This window comes from Callorhinus ursinus, unplaced genomic scaffold (assembly GCF_003265705.2).
Source record: "Callorhinus ursinus isolate GAN/ISIS: 27379988/994484 unplaced genomic scaffold, GSC_fseal_2.0 scaffold12, whole genome shotgun sequence".
Taxonomy (NCBI): domain Eukaryota; kingdom Metazoa; phylum Chordata; class Mammalia; order Carnivora; family Otariidae; genus Callorhinus; species Callorhinus ursinus.
The window spans coordinates 48,606,610-48,631,492 of record NW_027397074.1 but is presented as its reverse complement, the minus strand read 5'-3'; the positions used below and the strand labels follow the sequence as shown (position 1 = coordinate 48,631,492).

At 38.8% G+C, this 24,883-nt stretch overlaps 1 protein-coding gene across 5 annotated transcripts in view; it reads right to left on the bottom strand.

The window, feature by feature from the left end:
- Positions 1–24,883, bottom strand: part of BMPER (BMP binding endothelial regulator) — a 238,997-nt gene that overhangs the window by 126,557 nt on the left and 87,557 nt on the right. For 4 of the 5 annotated variants that reach the window (XM_073899048.1, XM_073899049.1, XM_073899051.1 and 1 more), the window contains exon 7: positions 19,051–19,185. The exons of the other annotated variant lie outside the window; for it this stretch is intronic. In XM_073899048.1, coding sequence (XP_073755149.1) covers positions 19,051–19,185 — 135 coding nt within the window. The remainder of the gene's footprint in view (positions 1–19,050; positions 19,186–24,883) is intronic. 5 annotated transcript variants of the gene reach the window in all.

Here is a 24,883-nt window from a genome sequence, read left to right as displayed (position 1 = left end):
CAATTTGGAAGGTGCTAGTCAACTTCAATTTACCACTGTACACCTGTCCGAAGTTTCTACAACGATAGGGTCTTTCCTCTTTGGGGCAAATTTCTCGGCAACAATTTTTGGTTAAACAAGTCCTTATATTGAGCAATCAGTATTCCTTCATTGAGCAAGCAATTCTATTCCCCAAAGCCTTCCCCTCCCATAAATGCTACATTAAATGATATGCTCCTCAAATTCAATTTAAGATTATATTTTTAGAGATTCCTAAAACCACTCTAACAATGGTTTGTTTGAAGGATACTGTCAATACAGGTTATCTCAGGATTCCTGTTCATTTTTTTCCAGGATTATCTTTTTTTTTTTTTTCCAGAACCGTTACACATTTTACTATAGAAGAAAAGAATTCTTGACTTCAACATTCCATAAACCAGGTCACCCTACCAATATGTGGCATTTCTGAAATACTTATAAATACCATAATATGAAAACTCTACCTCCCACATCCTCTGAAAATATAGCTGACTACAAATTCCCCAGGCAGACGATGTGGGATATGTGGTTTCCATGGCTTTAAAAGGGGTATTTGTAGGATATGCTAAGGAATATTTCAGCCACGTCTTCCTCCGGTGCTTTTTTGTTTTTGTTTTTTGCCTAGCAAACTTGCCCCTCAATATCTGCCTCTGGGTGGCCCTAAAAAAGTGACACATTGTAAACAAATAAAACCCTGATAGCTTCCTCAGTAGGTGGTAATGGAAGAAACAAACATTTAGAAGAAAGGCTTGTTTACCCCTGCAGCTCCCTTTGGGTAAGACCTCACAGGACCACAAGTGAGGCCATGACAGTCCTGGCTAGGTGAGGTGGGGAGCTGTGCAGACTGAGGAAAACAAGGCAGGAGCTTTGTGGATCTGGCAAGGACACCAGGTTGGAAGCAGTCAGAAAGACCAGTGCCCTTCCCAGTGTTTCAAAGAGGCAGGGATCAAAATAGCAGGAATTTCAATCTCTAGCCCCTTATTTCCCTCATATTGAAATTTTAAAAATATCAACATTATTTTTTTTAAATGTGAGAGGTTTGGGGGCACCTGGGTGGCTCAATCCCTTAAGCATCCAACTCTTGACTTCAGCTCAGGTCATGATCTCAGGGTTGTGAGATCAAGCCCCAAGGAGGGCTCCACGATGAGCATGGAACAGGAATGGAGGAAGATACTCTCTCTTTAAAATTCTCTCTCTCCTTCTCCCGTTGCCCCTCCCCCCCAGCTCACACATACGTGTGTGTGCACACTCTCTCTCAAAATAGATTAATTAATTAATTGTGAGAGGTTTGAAGCAGCTTCTCCATTATTTTCATTTTTATCCATGACCTTCAATTTTGTCTCAACATAAATGTATAATTGTATATCCACAGTCAAGGGCTGTGTCCTCAGTGCCTACCACGATGTTTTTTTCTAATAAATAATTACAGCTTTTTTTGATAGACTGCAATACCATTGGGTAATCTACCTTCCCCACCCAAAGTCCTAGCAAGCAGTTTCCATGATCTTTCCATAATTAACATTTTATTGCCCACTTAATATTCCACTATGTTGAGAATATTCTTTATGATGAATTCATAAACACTTCTCCAAATTCTAATTCTCTTTAGCTTAGAAAGGTCTCATACAGAATCACTCAGGCTAGTCACCACAGCCCCAGCTGGCTGTCCATTTTTCCATATAAAGGAGTTAGCTAGATGTGAAAGAGAATATAAATGTGTCCATAACTGCACACGGGCTCTTCTCTTATCCTTCAGGTAGGTGGAGCCCATGGTTGATGCCTCCTCCCGGGCGGACAGTGTGAATATCTGGGAGCCTCTAGATTATAGGCCAGCAATGATATTTTATGGGCATTTCTAGACAGACACACAGGAACCAAAGGACAAGGTAATGCTAAGAAAACTGGGAAAAAGGCAAAACACGATTTGCTTTATACTTAAACTAGACATGGATTCCTAATTTGGGCTATATGTGGAAAGCCTCACTTAAAAACTAGTGGTTTTCAAAGTTTTGACCTCAGGATCCCTTTACAGTCTTAAAAATTATTGAACCTGTCAAAGAGTTTTTGTTTACAAGGGTTATGTCTATCTGTCAATATTTACTGTATCAGAAATTAAAACTGAGAAATTTTAAAAATTTGTTCGTTTTAAAAGGACAAAAATCCATTACATTAACATAGACAACACATTTTTATAAAAAAATATCTGTGCCATCCAGAATACCACAAAACAAAACAAAAAAATCAGTGAGAAAAGTGACACTGTTTTACCTTTTTGCAAATCTCTCTAAGCTCTGGCTTAACAGAAGGTAATTGAATTTTCCTACTTGTTTCTTTCAATTTATTGCAATATGCCGTTTTAGCTGCAGTATATAAAGAAAATCCAGCCTTATACAGATTTGTAGTTGGAAAATAGAGGCAGATTCTAAGAGCCATTTCATATCATTGTGGATACTCTTCTTTGATACTATACCAAAATTCAACAATCTTAAAGGTTGGTTGCAATGTGAAATTCAAAACCGTATCTTGTACTTTAAGGGGAAATTTTCCCCATGCATGATTTTTGTAATGCTATGTATTGGTCATTTGGAAAATATTGATTTAGGCAGATCTCCCTAATGTTGGTGTATTTCATTATCGAATACCAAAAATAAATTATATTTATTAATGTCATCTTTTATCTCTTCATAAGTCTTTAAGTATTAGAAATATATCAAGCACACAGTGGTAAATACAAGTTTCCCAAAATTCTAATTTTCACATGAAAGTTCAAATTTTTATCACTGATGATTTATCACTAGACCGCCATTTATTTTCTTTAAAGTGACATACTCATTTTTTTTAATTTTTGAGAAAATGTCTGCCAAATGTCAAAGTCTGAATAATTTGCCTGTCAGTCATTCTTGCGAGTAAAAATGGAATTCCATGAAAAAAATGTCTGCCTCAGCTCACAACTCAAATAAACACATAAGTGTTTTTCCTTTAGAGATATCCACTGTATTTCAATATTCAGCAGTATTTTTTTGCACACTTCCAATGTTAAAATGATGTGTATTCAAGGGTAAGAGTTATTAAAAACATAATTTCTTCATTTCATCAAGGACATTTTTAAGTAAAAATGGCTTTAAATTTTTTTTTTTAACTAAGAGGACATGATGGTGACCAATACAATGACCACTTTGGTGCCATTGCCTTGATCCACACTAAGGAGCCAGCACTTTTACCCACCATCAGTATAAATGTGAACATAGCAAAAAAGGCAAATAATGTCTTCGTATTATGATAAAAATCATTTTAAAGCTCATGAACCTTCTGAAACAGTCTTTAGGACTCCCAGGGGTCCGTGGATTACACTTTGAAAACCGCTGACTCAAATACCTTGACTCTTACATTCTTGAGGTCTACCTCCATGAAGTAATTCTTATAACTATGATAAACAAACCAAAGTATAGCAGCGCACTTGGGTCACAAAAATGAACTCTATGGTCCCAGGGAAACACTGTACATCATCACTTAAGTTGGCAGGTTCACTTAGTGGACTGTAATACCATATGGACTACAGAGTGGAAAAGGGATAATCACCACCACCCACAGAGCCAGCTATATACGGGCAATCAAAGCCTGAAAACACCAGTTTTGTTCCAGTAAAACTGCCAAGAATCCATATTAGTCATTTACACCCATATTTCCAGGTATTCAGTAGAAAAAGAGAAAGCCTTTTGTGTGGGTAAAAAAATGCAGTATAAACCCAGGAGGCAGGACTGAGAAAGAGCAGATGCTTGTGTCTCCAGAGTTTGTACTTTTTCTCTAAAAACACATCTATCATCAACTTCAACCTAGAAGACCAACAAAGTACTTTTATAAATACACACAGTGCCCATTTTCGTTTTAGTGACTCTGAATTCTTGGTAATCAATCTGATGGCCATGAGACACCAGCTAACCCTCCTCCAATATGCTCTAGTCGGGGTTTCCTCACAAGATGGTCATTGTCTTGAGTGAACCAGGACCTACAAGAATCAGACCTGATGTGTTACAGTCAACAACATGGCATTTTTAGCTACTTGTTTAGAATTTCTATCTAAAGAAAGGTAAATGAGAAGTTTCCATATCCCCCTCATTTCAAAACCCCAGAAATCTTTGCATTAAGTTGGCTCACAAAGAAGAAATAATCCAATGGAGAACCTGTGATTCATAACAATGATGGCAGCTGGAGTGTCTCATAGACTAATAAAGTCATCCTTTGACTCTACCTGGTCCTGTTACCTTACCACTGCTCCAAAAGTGTCTACCTAGAGCCATGGCCCTGTCCTAGTTCCCAGACCAATAAGGGCAAAAGAAAGTAGGGGGTCAATCAATCTCAAGCCTCTACCTTTCCATCTCCCCAGAGGTACCTGATACTAGATCACCTTTCTTGCTAGGCTGGGCCAGGAGTAATAGTCTAATGCTAAACCCAGTGTAGGGGATCTGGAATTGTTCCTGAAATTCCAAGACTTTTTGAGCCTTTACCCCAACACCTCCTGGTCTTGGGCCTCCCCTGCCCTCCCAAACTCCCCGGAGCTGGACCCGCTAACTGATAAACCCTGTTTCAGCCTCCAAACAAAGGTAAAACCCTAACAGGTAGGTCAGAAATATCTTGGCAACTCTACCTACAAAATCTGGTTTTGTAGATAAACATGCCTGTCACCTGAAATTAGTACTAGTCTCCCCTCTGCCCTCACCCATCGTGACTCGTCCCTTACGGCTAAGCTTCTGCATGAGCCCCTCTTTAATCACTGAACACTTATTCTTCCTAGCATCCAGGACCTAGAATCACTTCTTTTTCTGCCCCTGATCACCAGGCTAAGGGGCATAAGCTTCCTTCTTGTAGGCAAAACTTCCTAAAGATGATCCAGTCCTTGCCTCCTGGGATCTCTCCACCTCATCTCAGGCCCCAAGCACTAGCCACCTGTCTGAAGCTGAGCTGTAAAGGTTTTACTGAGCTATGCCTGCCCCTCTGCCTAGCTGTACCTCAATTTTTTGAGCCTATCCTCTGCCTCCTCCCCTACAGCTGTCACATCTGAGAGCCACCATACTCCCTAGACAAATAGAAGCACATGTTCAGAAATCAAAGACAGCATTTCATAATATCATTTCAAACATTATAAATCAATTAACTAGAAGGCCAAGTTAAAGTTCATGCTTTCATTGGCAAACCATTCTAGTGGGTATATATTTTTTATGTTTAGGGGGAGCAAACCATTGTCAATCTTATTTATAAACAGCAATTAAATACAATTTATGTGGAGTCTACAGATCCATTTTATCTATTCATTACAACAGAACCCTTGAGTCACTGCTTACAAATTGCTATGCCTTTATAATCTCCACAGTTCTGGAAATCCTGCATTACCTAACCCTAGAGAAGAATCAAGAGTCAAACCCTTGACCACAGTTTTTCTAAATATCTTCCCTGAACACCTTCATCAGACTTACCGGAATCATTTGCTAAAAACGCATATTGCATCAAAAGGAGGCCACCTTGCACCAACTCTATCAGAATCTGAGTGCAGAGCCTGGAATTTTGATGAACACGTCCATGTTCAGGATTTGTATTATTAGCAGTATTAGTATGTCACATATCAGGATAATAGGTGAATAAAGAGAGAGACATGCAAAAGAGCCAAAATCATCCTCAACAATCACTCCAAGAAATCTATAAGCAATATTTTAAATTGATGAATCAAAAATGAGGATTACAAATATTATTGAGTGATATGGAGAAAGATATCAGAAGAAACAGCTGAAAGCACTGGAATTGTTCACTTACGGGTAAAAAGGATACAGGGGTCCACCGGGGTACTATTGGTTTTGTTATTAACCTTTAGCACCATCTGACTTTTCTTCTATACTCACATACTAACTGAATTAAAAAGAAAATATATTACATATAGAGAAAATAAAATACTCTATTATTCAGACTTTTAATTTATTCAGATTAGTGTTTCCATACAACTCCCATTAACCTGTGGTAGTAAAGTGGCACTTCTTGGGAAAAAAACCATAGGAACCAAGGATGTTGTTTTTTTCAATTTTGATTTACTTTGATAGAAGACAAAATATATTCCAACGTATTATTTTAACTGTTAGCTTGGCTGTCTACCTACTTCTTCAAATGATTAAAGAAATTTCACAGAAACTTCCTCACCATTAAATTCCTACAAGTGGTCAAAAATGAATTCTAAACATCATAACTTGGACCACTTCAAATTTGCTGCGTAACAGCCACACAATTCCTATTAATACGTCACAGCATTTGGGATACTTGGATATTCTCTAGAAACTCTTGTAATTTTTCCTTGCCCATTCCTCATGTTAAACCTGTATAACAGGGGTTGAAATTCCTATGTTTAGGGTCTCAGGAGATATGAGATTATTTAGGAGTCAGTAAGGGATGGTGGAAGTTGGGGGGTTATGTCGTCTGGACAAAGACGGAAATATGGAGAGTCGGAGAACAGGAGAAACATGGGAGAAGAACCGCCAGCTAAGAGAAGGGCTAGATTCGAAAACTAACATCTCTCCCCACCATGGCAACAGTGATGCCCCTCCACCAGCAAAAGAACACGGAAAATTACATACCCCACAGGTATCAGATTTGTTTCCTACACTGAGTAAGCTCCATTTTTTCATTCCAGATCCATCACACGTCATCAGTGCCAATCAAGCCTTACAACGAGGAGATGTTCTAACTGAAGAGTCTGGGTTCCCAGCAATGTCTGAGGACAAGCTGTCGGTGGCAGATTATGACAACGGTGGGCACTGGTGTAAACAGGATAAATGATTTGTGTATCACTCAGCCAATATTTCTGTGGTGTCACCAGGGAAAATGTGAAGGCCTCCATACAACGTGAAGGGGATTAACTGGATGCTTCCAAAGTGAAGCCACTTACCTGAGAGGCCCTTTCTCATATAAAGTGCAGCCCACCTTCCTTAGGTTATACCTTTCCACTGTGGGCCCCTCAGTCTTAATTCATTTTACTGTTAGTTTCAAAGAGCATTCTAAGTTGGCTCAAAGCCCCTCAAATCACATATCACCGCTTGTGACAAGAATTATATTACCATTCACATTGGACTTCCAAGGGGAAGCCCAGAAGGGTGATTAGTCACATTATCACCACAGACAGCATGAGACAACTACTGTATCTGAGATAAAACTCCGGGCTATTACAGGGAAAAGGCAAGAAGGGATGTTTGAGCATTTTACCAACATGATAGATCCTTTCCTGCCTCTTCTCCTGGCCTTTTTTTTTTTGGCAAATGTTAAAGGGATTGGTCCATTCAGTCATAATCTTGTTAAGTGAAGCCAAATCTAAATTACCCTTGCAGGCTATTTCTTCCTCGAGCTGAGCAGTAGATCTCAGAAAGCTGGCTATGACAAGACTCCATTATATGTCCTGTAGAACTTTAAAAAAGATTTGAGTTAAACACTGAGTTGGAGTTTCCTAATTAAGAAAACTTTCATAAGAGAGTTCAGATTCTTCCTCCCATGTTTTAAAGTCCCCACTGCCTTATGGAATTTAAGAGTTACCTCTCCTAGAGGCCATGAAAATGGAGAAAGAGGTTGCCTGAGTAGCTCTCTTCACTGTGAATTCCCCCAAACCTGGCACGGGACAAGGGAAAGCAAAGCATGGGACATGATCCCTAGAAGTAGCCCCTCACAGAGCACACCCAGCAAAACAAGACAGGAACAGTGACTCCTACTAAATGGGAATATTTTCAGTTACAAGTCTATAATATTCTCAAAATTAAAGCAGCTCCCTGAGTCCTGTAATTGGGAAAGAATCCCTAAAAGGCCCATCATTTGATGACAGGGCTCTGGGAGTTTCTACACAGGTTGGACAGCTTTCATTAATGCCCAGATGACTCTAGAAGCCGTGATTGATAAGCACCATGGAGCAGAATAATCATTAAATTTTTAAAGATTCATTATACCACCTGTTGCTCACTAGTACCCCATCACTGCCATCACATCTCAAGAGCAACAATATTCCACAAGAAAGTAAGTTCCCTGATGGCAGGGGACCCACCTCTTGTTCACTATTACATTTCAAACTTCCGTAGTATCTGGCACTCAATAAATATTCAATGGGTGAATGAATGAATGCCCCAAATACAAAGGATGAGTATAGCTTAGACGAACTGGCATTTTCTTGGAATAACCATGTCCATCCGTAAGAATAAATTATGAACAGGGGACCCAGGTCAGTGAGAAAAGAATGCTAATCCAGCGCCCTCAGTAAAGCATGAGAAAATGAATGCGAGAGTCACAATTCTATAAGTTCTTTGAAAATTTGCTTTGCAGCCAGACTTTGGTTCCAGTTCTAGCTCAGCCACTTAATTCTTATGTGAGTATAAGTATAATTGCTTCAACTGAAAATGGAAATGCTTACCTCTGATGATTATTGTAAAAACTAAGCAAAATGTCACCTAAACATCATGCACAGTCCCTGACATATATAAAGCCCCATAAATACTACTTCTCCTTAGGGCCATGACTGTATAGAATTGTTCATTTTGATTAGATTTAAATTCATTAAGTCAGATTAAAATCTTTTAACTGAGGGAATATCTAGAATCTAAAAAAAGAACATGCTATTACAAAGGCACACAAACCAAGTAGTCTCACTTAATTAGATAAAAGAAACCTTCATTACAATTGATCATTCAGTGTTGCCAAAGAGTTCAGAGATAATAAACATCAGTGGCTAGAACTCGTGTTAAGGAGCTAGTCATGCTAAAATACTTTTCCAACAGTTTCAAAAAATGTTTAAAATCCTCTTCCCATATTTCCATCAGCTTTGTCCAAATAAAGAGCCATTTCTTCCACAAGCTTGTGATTCTACTGCATCAAGGTTTGTGAAACATATCTCGCTACATCAAACATAAGTATTTATAAAGCAATTAACAAACTGGAATGTAAAGGGCCAGTTAAACTAACCCTGTATTTGTCTTAAGTCTCTCTCTTTATACACACACACACCTATAACATAAGTGTGTGTGTGTGTGTGTGTGTGTGTGTGTATACACTCTTTTTTTTGTTTCCCCCCAAAGAAATGTGCTCTTCAGAGAGGAGGGATAATTTGATTTTCCTGTTTGGGAAATGCATTTATAAAAGGTAAAATCCCAGTGGAAGATCCATACCGACTGCAAAGTGCACTGACAATAGCTTTGTCCTCATTTTGCCCATTACTGACTGGCACTCTCTCCGGCTGGGACTCTGAGCAGTAATTCTGGGTAATTCAGTTCAGTCATCCTACCCCTCAAGTTCTCTCCAAGGACTTCTCATTTTATCTCCGCGGTTTATTTTCTCCTAGTATGGCTCACAGACCACAAGCAGCAGAATAACGCAGAGTTTGGGTAAAACTCAGATTCCCGTGGAACGCCCAGATCTTCAGAATCAGAATCCCTGGGGTAGGGCTGAGGAACCTTCAATTTTAACAAGTACTGCATGCGATTCTTAAACAAACTAAAATTTGAGAACTGCCTATTTGCATATGCTTCCAAAGGTAATTGTCATCTATTCCCATGGCCTCAGCCATCAGACAGGATGGAAATCCCGGTTGACTTCTATACCTGGATGTCCAGGAGACAAGAGAAACTGAACACACGTGCCGCCGTCCCACCCTCAAATCCATTTTCTCTTCCCCAGGAGGTAGTATGATCAGGTAGGTTTTCACTGCTTAAACTTCTCAGTGCCTCAAGATCCCTGCTCTCAGGATAAAAGTCGATAAAGAAATCCCCAACTACTTCTCTCTTCCTCTTGCTTCCACTGCCCACTGCACTCATCCTAAACCATTTCTAAGATGTTTCATGGTTGCCCTGGTCCCTGAGCCTTTGCACACGCTGTTCTTTCTGCTCTTCCCTTCCAAATTCTTCTTTCCTCTGGCACACCCACATTCATTTTCCAGATTTCGGTCTGCTGTTACTTCTTCTGAAAAACTTAAAGAACAGCTCCTTTTTTTCCTTCCCTCCCCAAGCAGCGAAGGTCAGTTCCCCTCCTATGTAGACTCACTGGCACCTTCTACTAGTCCCTGGGCACCAATCACTCATGTGCAGAGCTGCCAAGTACTTCACCCCATTTTATGCTCCTTGCTATACTGTTCTGTAATTGCTAGTTTATTGACTTCCATTTTTCACTACAGCTCCATGAAGCAGGAATTGCATCTGTCCTATCCACAATGGTGCCCCCATGTGAGGCACAAGGCCCAGCACACAGTAGAGCCCCATGTGTATTTGTGAAATGAATCAACGACCAAATGAGTGGTCCTTGCTGCCTAATCTCCCCTGAATATGAGAAGGATGCTTTTGTCCCTGTGACATCACTCCAAGGAGGAGACTAAATTCAGTAACATCAGGCAGCATTCTATGAAGGCTGAGTGAGCTCATCCTCCAAGGACTTTACTGGGGCTCAGAGTACAAATGACATAGATCATAGGGGAAAAAAATGTTTTTAACGCGTCTTGGCTCCCAGAAGTAAAATCTGAAGGGGCTGCTGAGACAAGAGTCAACCTTGGATAGCAGAGCCCTTGTTCTTGGTCCCCTGACCAGAGAAAGGCTCCTGGTCGGCTAACATGCCTTCTAACCCTAGCTGTCCATACCATGTGATTTATGAAAGGATTAAAACTCAAGTCTCCATTGTATACAAGCTGTTTGGAAGTTGGTGGGGGGAGTGATGCTCTTTTTCAGTTTCTCCAAAGCTATATTCTAGACACAATGATGCAGTCCTGCAGGCATCTCATGTCCAAGGAAGGACATCCATTCCAAAGACTGACTCTTCCATGGAATAACCAAGTTAGATGTCAACCAGACCATCCATCTGTGGGGCTATTGCTCCTCAGTCCTCCGGAAACCTGCAGCTTTCTTTTCCCAACCTGACCACTGGTGAGGATTTTACAAGCAGATCAGGCTCTGGGGTCTTTCCTGCCACTAACTCGTATTTGCACCCATCAGACCCCTTTCCGAGTCAAGGGAAGCAGCACACTTCAGTTCCAACGTGAGATAAGGAACACAAGACATAAAGCCACATGGTTTTTGTCTTTTCTCTTTTTCAGTTTTGTTTGGTGATTTTCACCTCCTGGGACTCTGTCTTTCATCTTCCAGATTTACAGGGAAAAAGTAAAACAACTTCCAAGGAAAAATTCCACTGCAACATGGTTTCTCTGCAGCATGAAACATCTCAGGAAGTATTTCCGATAAAGTCAAGGCAGACCTGCATCAAAAGGAATCCGAAACTTGAAGTGTTCAACAAGTGCGAGCCACATTTAGGATTGTAAGTGAAATCTGGAACCCGTCTTGGTGTCCAGTTTCATCTCTAAACTTTTGCGAGGTGTGCAGAATTTTGCCAGGGCCTTTCCAAGGTGATGGTTAAGATTCAGACAGACTTTCTAAATGAGGATCTGAAGGTGATAAAACGGAGCCCACCTTTAATACTAGATCTCTGCTTGCTCAGGCTAACTTTAAAAGGCTAGAACCATCTAAAACTTCTCAGTATGTGCTAACGGTGAGATTTCCCTTTATGTTTTAGGGCAGTGGGGGTGGGGAGTGACAGGAAATAGCAGATTTCCATTTGGTTGCTAAGAGAAGAAATGTTCTCTTATATTCCCAAGTCTCTTCTTTGAAGTCAACCTGTTTTTCTGCACTCCATAATTTGAGCCTTCAAACAAGTATTTCTCTGTTTTCTCCTACCAAGGCAGGCCGAAGAGCAAACTGGGTGTGGATACTGGTGACTTCGAATTTGGTAAATGCAGCTCAGGCCACCGTGGTTTTGTTTATCCCAGCACCCACAAGATAAGTAGTGGATTTCAAGCTGCCTTGAAGTAAATGCTCCCTTCTCCAGGACTCATTCATCAAACAACTAGTGGCTTTCATTAACAAGGTGAAGTACCTTTGGTGGAGGCACCCAGCAGAAGAGACTGGATCTCCCAGGAGAGAGCCACATAGATGGCAGTGAGGTTAACATTTCAGAAATAGTAAGAAAAACGTTAGGCATGCAGCATTCTATGGCAACAACAGCTGGCTAGCCCTTTTGCTCAGTGGTTCTCAAAGCCTGAATGACAGCCTCAGCATCACCTGGGAGCTCTTTGCAATGCAAATTCTCAGGCCCTGCCCCAGTCCTTACTAAATCTCTGCCTCTGGGGACCAGGCCTGGCAACTGGGGTTTTAACAAGCACTTCAGAGGATTCAAATTTGACGTTCCCTGCTTCACTCTGTGGTTCCCAAATCCAGCTAGTCGCTAGCACCACAAGGCAGTGTTTTAAAACTTTCTGATCCCAAGGGCTACTTTCTATCTAACTGAACCAGAATTTCCCCAAACTCAAATGATCAGCCTGCAATACAGACCACTGACTAACTCACATTACTCAAACCAGCACAGTGAACAGACAACCTCTGGGGAGTGCCTGGTGCTCTACTGGGAAGCTGACAATTTTCCAATTCCTGCTTTACCTGGTCTCTGTAAAGTCTCCCAAATCCCTTCTGGTTTAATATCAAGTTGATTTCTGATTTAAAATTAAGTTGATTTCTGTTGCTTGTAATAAAACAGCAATAATACTGACGAACACTAACGTTTTACCTGAAAATTCTGAATTTGTAAAAAATACATATTAAGTGATAAACTGCCCGTTGCTTTTCCTAAGAGTTGGAAGACTGCATTTGGCAGGAGAACTGCAAGATGAACAAAACTGTTTTGTCTGAGCAGGAAGTTACACAGATAAAACTGGAAAATTGGGAACCACAGAGGACAACACATTATGAAGGATTTAACATCCAGTATACGCAAGGTGATAAAGACACACCCCAATCACTTTGAGTAAATTCAAGTGTCAGTCCACATCCAGATTAATTCTGCCCCAGAAACTAAAAGAAATTGCAGAAATGATCTTAAAATGCAGTCAGTAATCTCAGAATCATGGAGAGCTGAAAAAGTCCCAGAGAAGGGACAAGGGCAAACACTGCCCTCATTTTGAAAGAGAAGGGAATGCTGAATTTTAGAAATTTCAGACCAGTTTAATAATGTTCTTTAATTTTTCAGGCATTGCATCAAACAGGTAGGTTTGAACATTCAGAAAGTAAGTAAAGTGATCATAGGCACAGGTAATCATTATTCAAGAACCAATCACAGGGACGTCTGTGTGGCTCAGTGAGTTAAGCGTCTGCCTTCGGCTCAGGTCATGATCCCAGGGTCCCGGGATCAAGTCCCACATCCGGCTCCCTGCTCTGCGGGGAGCCTGCTTCTCCCTCTCCCTCTGCCTGCTGCTTTCCCTGCTTGTGCTCTCTCTCTCTGATAAATAAATAAATAAAATCTAAAAGAATAAAATTAAAAGAAAAAACCAATCACAGTAGAAAATGCTCCCAGGTCTGTTTTATATGGTCCCTGGGGATCAAAGGATATTTGAACCATGCTGTCTCTTTATTTCAGTAAGGTAACTGGCAAACATCCCATTACTTTCCTGGAGAAAGGATAAAAAAATAAGTGGGATGAATGATAAACACCACCCCAAACCGAAGTTTTCATCTATGCGATAAATATGATCAGGGGTTAGATTATGGTCCTGAGTTTTCTTTAAAAGACTTAAAACTTTACAGTGTTCTCATGGGGTGGGAGTGGGGGTCCGGGGGAGAGGCTAGCTTTCTAATCTCATATCTGAATGAAATAACAAAGCCCAAAATGTTCCTGTACCTGCTCATAAAAATGTGTGTTATTTTCCAGGAGCACTGGGCCCAAGGTGGGGCACACCCTCAGAACTCTCTGCTTGAGCCCCATTGCTGGGAGGAGGGTCTAAGAGTTCTAGACTCAGAAAGTACGCCCCCCTGTTCAGCCCCACAGGTTTGGAGCACTCCGTCTTCACTAGAAGCCCTTTCTGGTCAGAAATAGCCGACAGCTGGGAAGAACCAATATTACTCCAATCAATCAGAGTTTTCATGTGCTCAAATGTACATATCCCCTTTTGAACTTTTTCATTTCTGCTCTTTGCATCTCACCAAAGGAGAGCTGACAGTGCTGTCACAGAAGCCACTGCTGAGGTACTTTTATCCACCGGCATCTATAGGTTATTAAGGACAGTGAGCATCCCTCACTCACTTCGGATTCCCTATAGGTACAATTCTCATAGGAAAGGACTTATTTCATAAACATCAACATCAATCTTAGTAGGTACCACTTTTATACCTCTTACTGTGTAATAGGCACTCTTCTAAGCACTTTTAATAAATCATTCAATCTTTTCCAAGACTGTGAAGTATTATCATTATTGTCCTATTTTACAGATGAGGAAACAAAGGCACAGAGCAGTGAAGTAACTTGTCCAAGGTCACACAGCTCACTGGGCGTGAAATCTGAATTCAAACTCAGTTCTGACTCCAGAGTCTAGTTTTTTTTATCTTCCATGCTATATTCAACTGCTGTATATTTGTCCCTTAACCTGAAAGAATTTCAGCACACATTCAGATCGATCTTCAGAGTACACCCGGTCATGATATATATGGAGCATGAAATGAGAGGTTCTTTATTGATCACACGGATATTCAATCTTCTGTTTCCCTTCTAGGGAATAGGATATCACAGGGGATAGAAATGCTACTTCCTAGTGGGGATATTACTGATAAGAAAACAAAGCAAGGGCGCCTGGGTGGCTCGGTCGGTTAAGCGTCTGCCTTCGGCTCAGGTCATGATCCTGGGGTCCTGGGATCGAGTCCCGCATCGGGCTCCCTGCTCTTTGGGGAGCCTGCTTCTTCCTCTCCTCCCCACTTGTGCTCTCTCACTATCTCTGTCTCTCTCACTAAAATAAATAAAATCGAAAAAAAAAAAAAAAAAAGAAAACAAAGCAAACTTGTAAGCATCCTTTTAAAAAGAGAGAAATACTGAAAATATGCAAGTAAGCTAAAGTTAATGATAAATGAAAATGAATCATTCAATTCTATTCTTGCTCATATAAAATACACAGATAGTCTCTCTATCGTACTGACTTGGCTCTTTTATTTAGTGAACATATAAACCATTTATAAAGGCTTTCAGAGGACCCTCACTTCTCAATATCATTTTCCTATAAGAACTTAATTTGCCCAAAGAGTATTCTTAGACTAGGTGTTTTCAGGGCCCAAGTCTCCCCAGATGTGAGGAAATTTCATGCTCCATGGTACTGGCCTCACACGGTACTATACAGTCTGGCCAGGAGGCTCTACAGACCAACACATGAATGGGCTGCTTTGGCCCAAATTCATCTCATCACAATGCCACCTTCAAGGGCCATTGAAAGGGGACCCAGGGTTGCCTCACACATTCACAGAGCACAGCATATCTTATTTCAGGGATATCCCTCCTCATTTGGCCCCCTACACATTAATGTCATCCTGTGCATTTCAGGAAGATTCCCATCTGCTGCCCTTTCTCTGTAAACAGCAAATACCCCTCCACATCTCTGACTGCACTGTCACCTCCATCAAAAAGACTGTGACTCTTCCAAAACCAGCTCCTCTTGACTTTGCTCCCTCTGGTTTGTTCAGTCTCTACTTGCCTTTCCCATATTCTCCCACATTCAGGAGAGAAAAAAAAAACCCATACAACATGCCTTTTTTATAGATGCCATAATCCTCCTTTGATTGAATTTGTTAGCTCATTAACTCATTTCATCCACCCAACAAGTGTCACATGAGCACTAGTATTTGTCAGACATTGTCCTAGGCTTTCAATGACATGGGATAGGAGACACAGTCCATATCCTTATGGGACTTGCAAAGTAATCTGTGGACAATGAAATCACCCCACCAGACTATAATCAGATTCACCGGTATGTGCAATAAGAGGAAGGAGAGGGAACTCTGAAAAGCCTCTAAGAGTTTTAAGCAAGAGAAAGGTATGATCAGGTTTTGATTTTAAAAAGTTAATTTGTAATAAAAGTTCACAGCAGCTGCCTTTTGGCTATAGGCAATGGTTATCAATGGCTGCTATAACTCTAAGAGGGAAGGTTATTGAGAAACTGTAAAATGGATGGATCAGGCTGACAACCCCTGAATCCAATCAAACTTGACTTCACAAAAATAGGTACAACCAGACATTAGGTGCCTCCTGATGGAAGTTCATGATATCAACTACGATGCATTCTTTCTAGAAAATCAGACCTATGTCTGATCAATCCTCTAGAGAGGACTATAAATTTCCAAAGGATAGAAGAACACATTAAATGACACTATGGGAAATTCTAGTATATAAACAATTTGATTTCTTTCACAAGTAAATTATAATGACAAAAAAAAAGAGGGAGATGGAAACTTTGAATTAAGAGAAACTTAAAAGACATATAAGCCAACTGTAATATATGGACCTTGTTTGAATCCAAACACACCAGTTGTACAAAATGAAAAAAGAGAGAAATTTATATGCTGACTGAACATTCAAGTTAACATTAAGGAATTATTGGTAGCTTTTTAAAGGTGCAATCATGTATTGATGCTTTTTATTTTCATAGGAGTCCTTATCTTTTAAAAATGCATACTGAAATATTTACAGATGAAATAATCTTAAATTTAGAAGGTGCTTCAAAATAATCCAGTGTATATGAGGAAAGTAGTTGGAAGTCTAGACAGAACAAGATGGACAATGTGTTGATGGCCATTGATGGTACATAAGGGCTCACTACACTATTCTCTCTACTTTTGAATATATTAATTTTTTATTATAAACATTTTGAGAAAACACTGTAGGATTTTGGTAATGCTTGCACAACTTTAAATTTGCTTTCAAAATCATTGAATTATACGCTGAAACCAGTGAATTTTATGGTACGTACATTATATTTCAATAGAGTTGTTTTAAGAATCCAAAAGAAGAATAAAAAATAAGAGATCTGCCTATGGAAAAAGTATAAAATAAAAACAGCAAAGATAAAAAGACTAGTTAGGAAACCTTCATTGGAGCTCAACTGAGTGATGACAAGCTGGAACGGGAATGGAAGCAGTGAAGATGGAGAGGAATAGATTCAAGAAGTATTTACGCTACAAACTCTACAGGGCTTGGAGGATGGTGGGAGGTGGGAAGTGGGGAGAAGGAGAAGGTGCAGAGTGTAATTCCTGGGTGCCTGGCTTTCAAGTGGGCAAAGTGCTGTGTTACTTGCTGAGACAGGGAACTGCTGAGAAGCAGGGTTAGTGGGGTGCTGGTGGTGCTCCTGAGTTCTGTTACGGTACCTGAGGAATAAACCAGCAGATGTGAGCAACGGCAACTGGAGCCCAGGAGAGAGGGCTCAACGCAGTGTTCTGCTGGCAATTTCTAGGTCTTGAGTTCTTTTCGGCCATGTCTGCCTGCTATTGAGCCAGGGTTTCAAAGCTGAGAGACTGGGGATTCCAGAAGTCTGACAATCAAGAAAGATGGCAGTAAAAGACATCACTCTTTCAGAAAGTTTGAGCTAATAATTTTTAAAATACAGTTTAGAAACAATAGATTGTAAATTTTTAATAGTGATTCCATTTGAGACCATCTTTAGAGAAGAGAGTTAAACTCAATTTGATGTACTCTTAGATTGACAGTTTTGATTTTTCTTCTCTCAGACTTTTTTTTAAGCTTGTTGTTCATACTTCTTTGATCATTTTATCTGGTTGTGACCGTTGTTATAGGAATACCTTATTGGTATAATTCGGTGCTGGTATATTTTGTTTATTGGCATATTATCAATATTTTCTTTGATTTTATTTCTCTCTAGGGTTTTCCTACATGGGAGCATCCACAAGCATGCAGAAGGAAATGGTGTCTGGTTTTGTGTGTGTGTGTGTGTGTGTGTGTGTGTGTGTGTGTGTGTGTGAGGTAGGAGAATGAGGAACAGGAGTTTCAGGACATCAGCTCTTTTTCTGGCAGACAATTTCAACAAAGGAAAATTAAATATGTCATAAACTGAAAAGTAAGTCCATTTCTTTACCTAAGCCCCATTTGCCTTATGATTAATGCCAGTTCCTTCAAAACGGCAAATTAGATTTCTGCCTATGTCAATTTTCAAAGTTCTTGAGAGTATATTCTTTGAAGTTTGGGCGCTATTTTTGTGAGATATTGTAAGAGACTGCACTGAGGACTACCATTTAACTGGGATTTTTAAGGCTAAAACCCCTCATAGGAAATCAAACTAAAATGAGAGCCATCTAGTCCCCATTGAGCTTTTAGCCTTTACCATCTTTTTAGCTTACAGAAGTTTCTTGTTCCCAGTCCTCCTTTGTACAACATCTCAGGGCAGTTTGTACTGGAAAACTGACTTCTCTTACTTCCCTCTTATTAAGTTTCTATGCCCCTTACCAATTTCAACCTAATAATTTGCAGATTTCATTTGGCTTCATTTATTCCCATTGTTGCTATTTCGAGGCCTTCCCAATTGCTGCATGACATTCAACTCTGGAAGCATTCTTGGGGTTTTTCCTTTCAATTAAATGCTTCCAGAAACAAAATTTCAGAAAATGGGTTCACCCTAGCTGACTCAGATCTGAAAGCCTTTCCAAAGAGATTTTCACAGGGAAAATATTACTGGCTTTAAACCTCAAGCAGTGAGTTCTGGGCTGCACTTTGAATTTGGCTTTCATTTTTCATATCTCCGGCAATGTAAAAATCCCAGCAAAGTAACAGTCTTTTCTAAGAAGGGCCCAGATCTCTGGAATGTACTTGTTCTCTTTATCCAAAGGAATTTCAAGGTACAGTGTAAACTTGCTTTTCTTGCCCTGACCAACTGAAAGCAGCAAAGCTCTTATTTATATTCCGGTTTAAAAGGTTTTCCATTAATGGAAATTTTTACTCATCTTCCATAAAGTGGTATGAGGATGAGTGAGCTCAGTCTATTGTGAAACTTTGCATATGTAAAATATGCTTTTTATTTCCTTCCAATGACACCTTCAGAGGCAAGCAAATGAGTTTCTAATAAATTCTTAAAGGTACATTCCCTGTCCTTGCTACATGAAGTGTGGACCAACCACATCCTTTTCACCTGGGAGCTGGTTAGAAATGCAGACTGGGGCTTCACCCCAGACTTACTGAATCAAAATCTGCATTTTCAGGATCCTCAGATGATTCACATACACATGGAAGTCTGAGAAGCACACCAACAAGAGTCCAGGTGGTGTTGCTGCTGCCACTGTTGACCAGACCACAGTCTTGAGATGCCAGAGTCTAGAAAATGGAAGGAGAAAAAGTACAGTGGTACTGTAGAAAAGAGATGGCCAGAACGAATCTCTAGAAGCAAGACAGCAACATCAGGCAACCGTGGACCCTGTTAGGTAAAGAATTTGAGGAAAGGTTCTTTGGAGGGTCAGTAGAAGAAAAAGAAGTTCTGGAGGAAGAGAATGATAATGAGGGCCTTTCATACATACACATGCACACATGCACATATCTATGTACGTATGTGTGTGTATGTGTGTACAATTCCTAATTTCATAACGATTTTGTAAGGTATACATTTTCAGCTTTTTTTTAAGATTTTTATTTATTTATTTGAGAGAGTGAGCAAGAGAGAGAGAGAGAGCAGGAGCAGGGGGAGAGGAAGAAGCAGGCTCCCCACTGAGCAGGGAGCCCAACTCGGGGCTCCATCCCAGGACCCTGAGATCATGACTTGAGCTAAAGGCAGACACTTAACCAACTGAGCCACCCAGGTGCCCCTCAGCTTTTTTATAGAAGAAGAAAACTGAGGCTCTTTGAGTTTAAGGAACTTACCTAAAAATCACATAAGAAGTCAGTAGTGTGCTTGAATTCAAAGCTAGACTTAGGGGGCACCTGGGTGGCTCAGTCAGTTAAGTGTCTACCTTCGACTGGGGTCATGATCTCTGAGTTCTGGGATCTATCCAGACCCACACTGGGCTCCCTGCTTAGTGGGGAGCCTTCTTCTCCCTCTCCGTCTACCACTCCCCCTGCTTGTGCTCCCTCTCTCTCAGTCAAATAAATAAATAAAATCTTAAAAAAAACAAAAAACAAAAAAAACTAGACTTAGCCAACTTCCAAGCAATTATCAGAAAAAAACTGTTCTCACTTTACCGTCTTCCCACAATCTAATGATTAAGTGATTAATCATTTTAATCTCTAACGGATAACCTTACTAGAATTAGTACCTGAATAAAAAGAAGCATAAGATAAAATCTTGTTCTCAAAACAAAAACAAAAACTAAAAAACCATAGATATTCAGTATAAATTGAAATTTTTTAACCAAATTTTTTATCAAAAATTATACTTTAAAAAAAGAGATTCCACTTAAAGTCAAGTAGTCACAAATCTCTCATATTTAGAAGGCATTTTCTAAGTTACTTTATTCCGAATATCGAATTACTGTTTAGGAAAGACCCACTAGCCCGAATGCAGGTCAGTCAATACCAGACGAACAAGGTCAATTAGTGGAATCAGTAAAAAGAAAGGAAGTTTAAGAAGGGTATGGTAATTATTCCTGGAGCAAAAGTTCACATTTTTTAAGCATAGAATATCCTCCTAAACAAAACTTTAGAAGTTCACATTTAAAAGTAGTACAGCATGTAGTTACATTGTGAAAGTCATGAATGTAACCCCAGCAGAGATGAATGAAAAAAATGAACATCCCTAATGTATTAGTGGATACTTGTGACAACATCATTCATGGGTTTAATATGTACTGGATCTCAAACAACTTAAATGAAGATGGTTTACTCTGGAAAATCAGGACTGATGACTCAAAGAGTAGCCCTATTAATGTCAAAGGTCCATGATGAAGATAAGTGTAATTAGTACCAATAAAATTGTTCTTATGAAAAATGAGAATAGAACAGCTATGTTCCTTAAATAACATTTACATAACAAGTGATTTTCAACATGTAGGTATAACTAAATTAATAAGTTAAACATTAAAGGTAGATTTTAACTATCCCATCTATACCCCAAAAACTATTTTTATTCAAGTTGACCCAAAAAATTTCTGTTGAATTTTCTCATTGAAAAAAAATGGAGGGAAGCCTCCCTAAGAAAATTGCACAACAATGTGATAAATAATAACAGTGAACTATGTACAAAACGCATACAGAGGAAGGAGCAGGTAATTGGGGTGACCAGGGAAGGCTTCTCGGGAGATGACATCTGAGCTAAATTTCAAAGGCAAACAGAAAAGTAATTGAAGGAAAACAGTGCAAACATAAGAAACCACATGTCCTGAGTCACAGAGGGGACAAGACATGGCATGCTCGAAGAAGTGTATGGTTTATAAGACATGTGAGAGAGGGTGGATGTAGAAACATATTTTCAGCTGGAAGAAACTTTTACCTGCTGACCCTGGGGCGAAGGTGGGAGACAGAAACAGAGCATCTTATCAGAATTACCTGAAAGGTCACCTTCCTTCTAAAATTGGGTTATTTCAACAAAAATACTTGATGACCATTTTCTTGCTCTTGTGTACAAGCAACCAGGCAACACAGAATCACAGTACAAGCCTAGAGGTAAAAGCAAAGTGATGCTCTTAAAGAAAAAATGGGTCAAGGAATTTCTAATTTTCTAGAAACAAAGCCTGAAAACTAACTGAACAGTTCAAAAGAGGAGACATGGAAATCTTAGCCTTAGTTGAGAGCAGTTTTTTCCATCACATTTCTCTCCAGCAAGGGCAACCAAAGATAATGACTTCTCTCACACATTTATAAACTTTGTGTAGGGATGCACATTTTTCCAGCCACAGGACACTCTCACTCTTTTATTATATTTATTATATTTATTTTTTATATTTCATTATATTAAGTGCTCAGTGTCATTATAAAGATAGTAATGATATTGTTAAATAGCCAACTCTGCTATTTGCAGGGGAGGGGGCAATAATTAACACACTTGTCTTGCATGCAATGACCAAGGTGGCCCTTACTAGAGCAAATGGAAAGTCAGTCCCCCTTCCACTAACAGAACACCTTCATGAAGCACAGTTTGGGTCATTTCAGAAGAGTTATTTCATCTCCTTTTCCAGTCCTTAAGAGTTCAAAAAATAAAGAAAAAAAAATGAAGTCTTAAGCTCAGAGCATTCGATAATAAATACATTCAAGAAGTCTGCTTTCATATATAATTTCACTCCTAATAAAACAGAATTGAATGGATACTTCCTTAACATGATCCTCTATCAACCCAAAAACCAACCCCATGCATAACAGAGAAACACTGGGGATATTTTCATTCAATTTAGGAAAAAGACGAAGACATCCACTACCACCAGTATCATTTAACATTGTTCTTGAAGGGCCAGTCAGCAATTGTATAAAAGAGGAATTGGAACATATACACATTTTACAGAGGAAGTAAAAATTATTATTGTCAGATGACATGTTGGTTAATAGGGAAAGTCCAAGCACGACTGCAATAAATATATCAACCAGATGCTAATTAGAACTAAACGGACTGTTTAAAAATGGATAAAATAATAAGAAAATTCTGGAAAACTATGAAAAGATGAGTAATATAACATTAAGATAAAACAATCGAATACTAGGAAAAAAACTAGGAAAAATATTTTTTTAATCTTAGAGAGGGAAAGTCCTTCCTCATAGTGACACAAAATCCAAAACCTAATAAAGGAAAGCTGAATGAATTTAACTACATAAAAACTAAAATATTCTGCATGAAAAAATACTCAGAATAGGCAATAAAAAATTGCAAAATGTAACACATATCACAGACATAGGGCCAGTCTCCTTAATTTATAAAAGCCCTTAGACATCAATACAAAAGATCAACAAGCCAGTAGAGAAATAAATGATACTTAACAAAAATGGAAATATATATGGCTCAAATATCATATTTCATCAATTCTAAGTTTCCTTTTTATATGTTAGCATTTCTGAAATCTGGATGAGTCTTATAATCAATGGGTCCTTAAAAGTGATGAATTACAGTCCATAAAAAAAATATTAAACTACACTCATAGGGAGAGAAAATCAAATTAAAACTACAATGAAATAATATTTTTCACCAATCATGTTGACAAAATAAAAGTATAAAAATACTCTATTAGCAAGGAACAGACCAACCGGCACTCTCACACACTGTGGAGGTAAAAATCACTACAATTTCAATGGAGAGCGGCTTGGCAATATCCAAAAACAATTAAAATGTACACTTTGATCCAAAAACTTTAGTTGTAGGAATTCATCCTAAAGAAATATTTTTACATATGTGAAATGAAGTATGTACAAATATGTATTAATTATATCATTGTTTATAAAATCAAAAGACTGTAAAGAATATATACTTACATCCATAAATAAATTACCCTATACCCATGAATAAATTATCCTCTATCTATAAATGGAATAAGATGCAGCCATTTAAAATAATGAAGCAGTGCTTAAATACATTGATTTGGAACAATATACAATATATAATTAGTGGAAAAAGTAACATATAACACAGTATATAAAATACTGCCATTTGCAAGGGTAATAGGTATATATAAATGGAAATGAATATGGTTATGACTGTATATGCATAGACTATTTGTGAAGAATACACAAAAACCCGGTAACTGAAGAGACTGAGTGACAGGGGTGAATGGGAGACTTAATTTTCACAATCTATCTTCTTGTACCTTAGAAATGTACATGTGTATATGAAACATATTCAAACAATTAAAATTTTAATTTTAATGTAATATTTATAAAGTTTCTAACCCCCTTAAAAGCAGGGCATAGAAAGATTTGAGTATCACTATCACAATCCCTTCATTATATGGAGAAGAAAATTCATCTATGATTAAACAACTTGCCCAGAATCTATCCTGGCAGACTATTTCAATGTCCTTTCCAATGCTAAGGTTCTGTTTTTATCTTATTTTATTTATGTTAAGGAATACGGTGAATTAGATATAGGAAGGCATAGTTTCATCACCACTCATTGAATCCTGACCTAATCTAGGAAAAAATCCTCAGAAAATCACATTAAGAAGGTATGTTAGCAGATAAGGCTGCATCCACTCTTAAACAGATGGAAGAGTCAATGTGCTTAACAAACCTCCCTCATTCTGGTCTGTTCTCCATTTCTCAAACAAGGGAACAATCACATAAAACGTGAACTGGTTTCTTTGTCAATCTGCCAATTTGCACTAACGGTCAAACTATGGCCACCAAATTCTTGAAGTTCTCTCCAGTTGCATCCGAAAGAAGGAGGGATAAATTACAATATACAGGTGTTCGAGAAACATCACTGTTTCCAAATAATACACCACCAGTATCAGATATCTGGGAACTCATGATGAGTAGTGATATCCATCTGTCAAAACTACCCAGTTGCTAGTTAAGCATAATATATCAGTGACCCGACTTCAGGTTAGGGTTAGGGTTAGCACCTCCTGCTCCGAGCAGCCATAGCACCACCCAAAGAGAATATCACAGATTAGTAATTTTAATTTCTGGAGTACTCATCAATTTAGCTCTGGCTGTTTGCTTTTATTTGCTTTCTGGTTTTATTATTCTTCCTCTTTTACTTGGCAAATGACAGAGTTTGGTAAGGTCTCCTTTCCAGTAAAACCTAGCCAAAAATACATGATGATTTTAGGGATTCATTCATGCACTATAAAACCTAAGCCTTACTTAAAAAGACATAAACCAAAATCTCTCTCAGAATTTAAAAACTCTTCATATTTTATCTATATTTTCCTAGGGCTTTTAAAGTGAAATTAGCATTATGTATATGTTTTTAAATAGAGAATACAATTATTACTTCAGAAAAAAATTATTACTTTTATTCAGATCATATTTTGGCCATTATCCTAGTTGTTACAGTGGTTTATTTAAATAAGACAAAAAATAGGATAGAACTCTGTAGTTTCTAACTTCATAATAGAAAAATAATATATATTATAATATCCAGAGTTGCTAAGCATGCAGG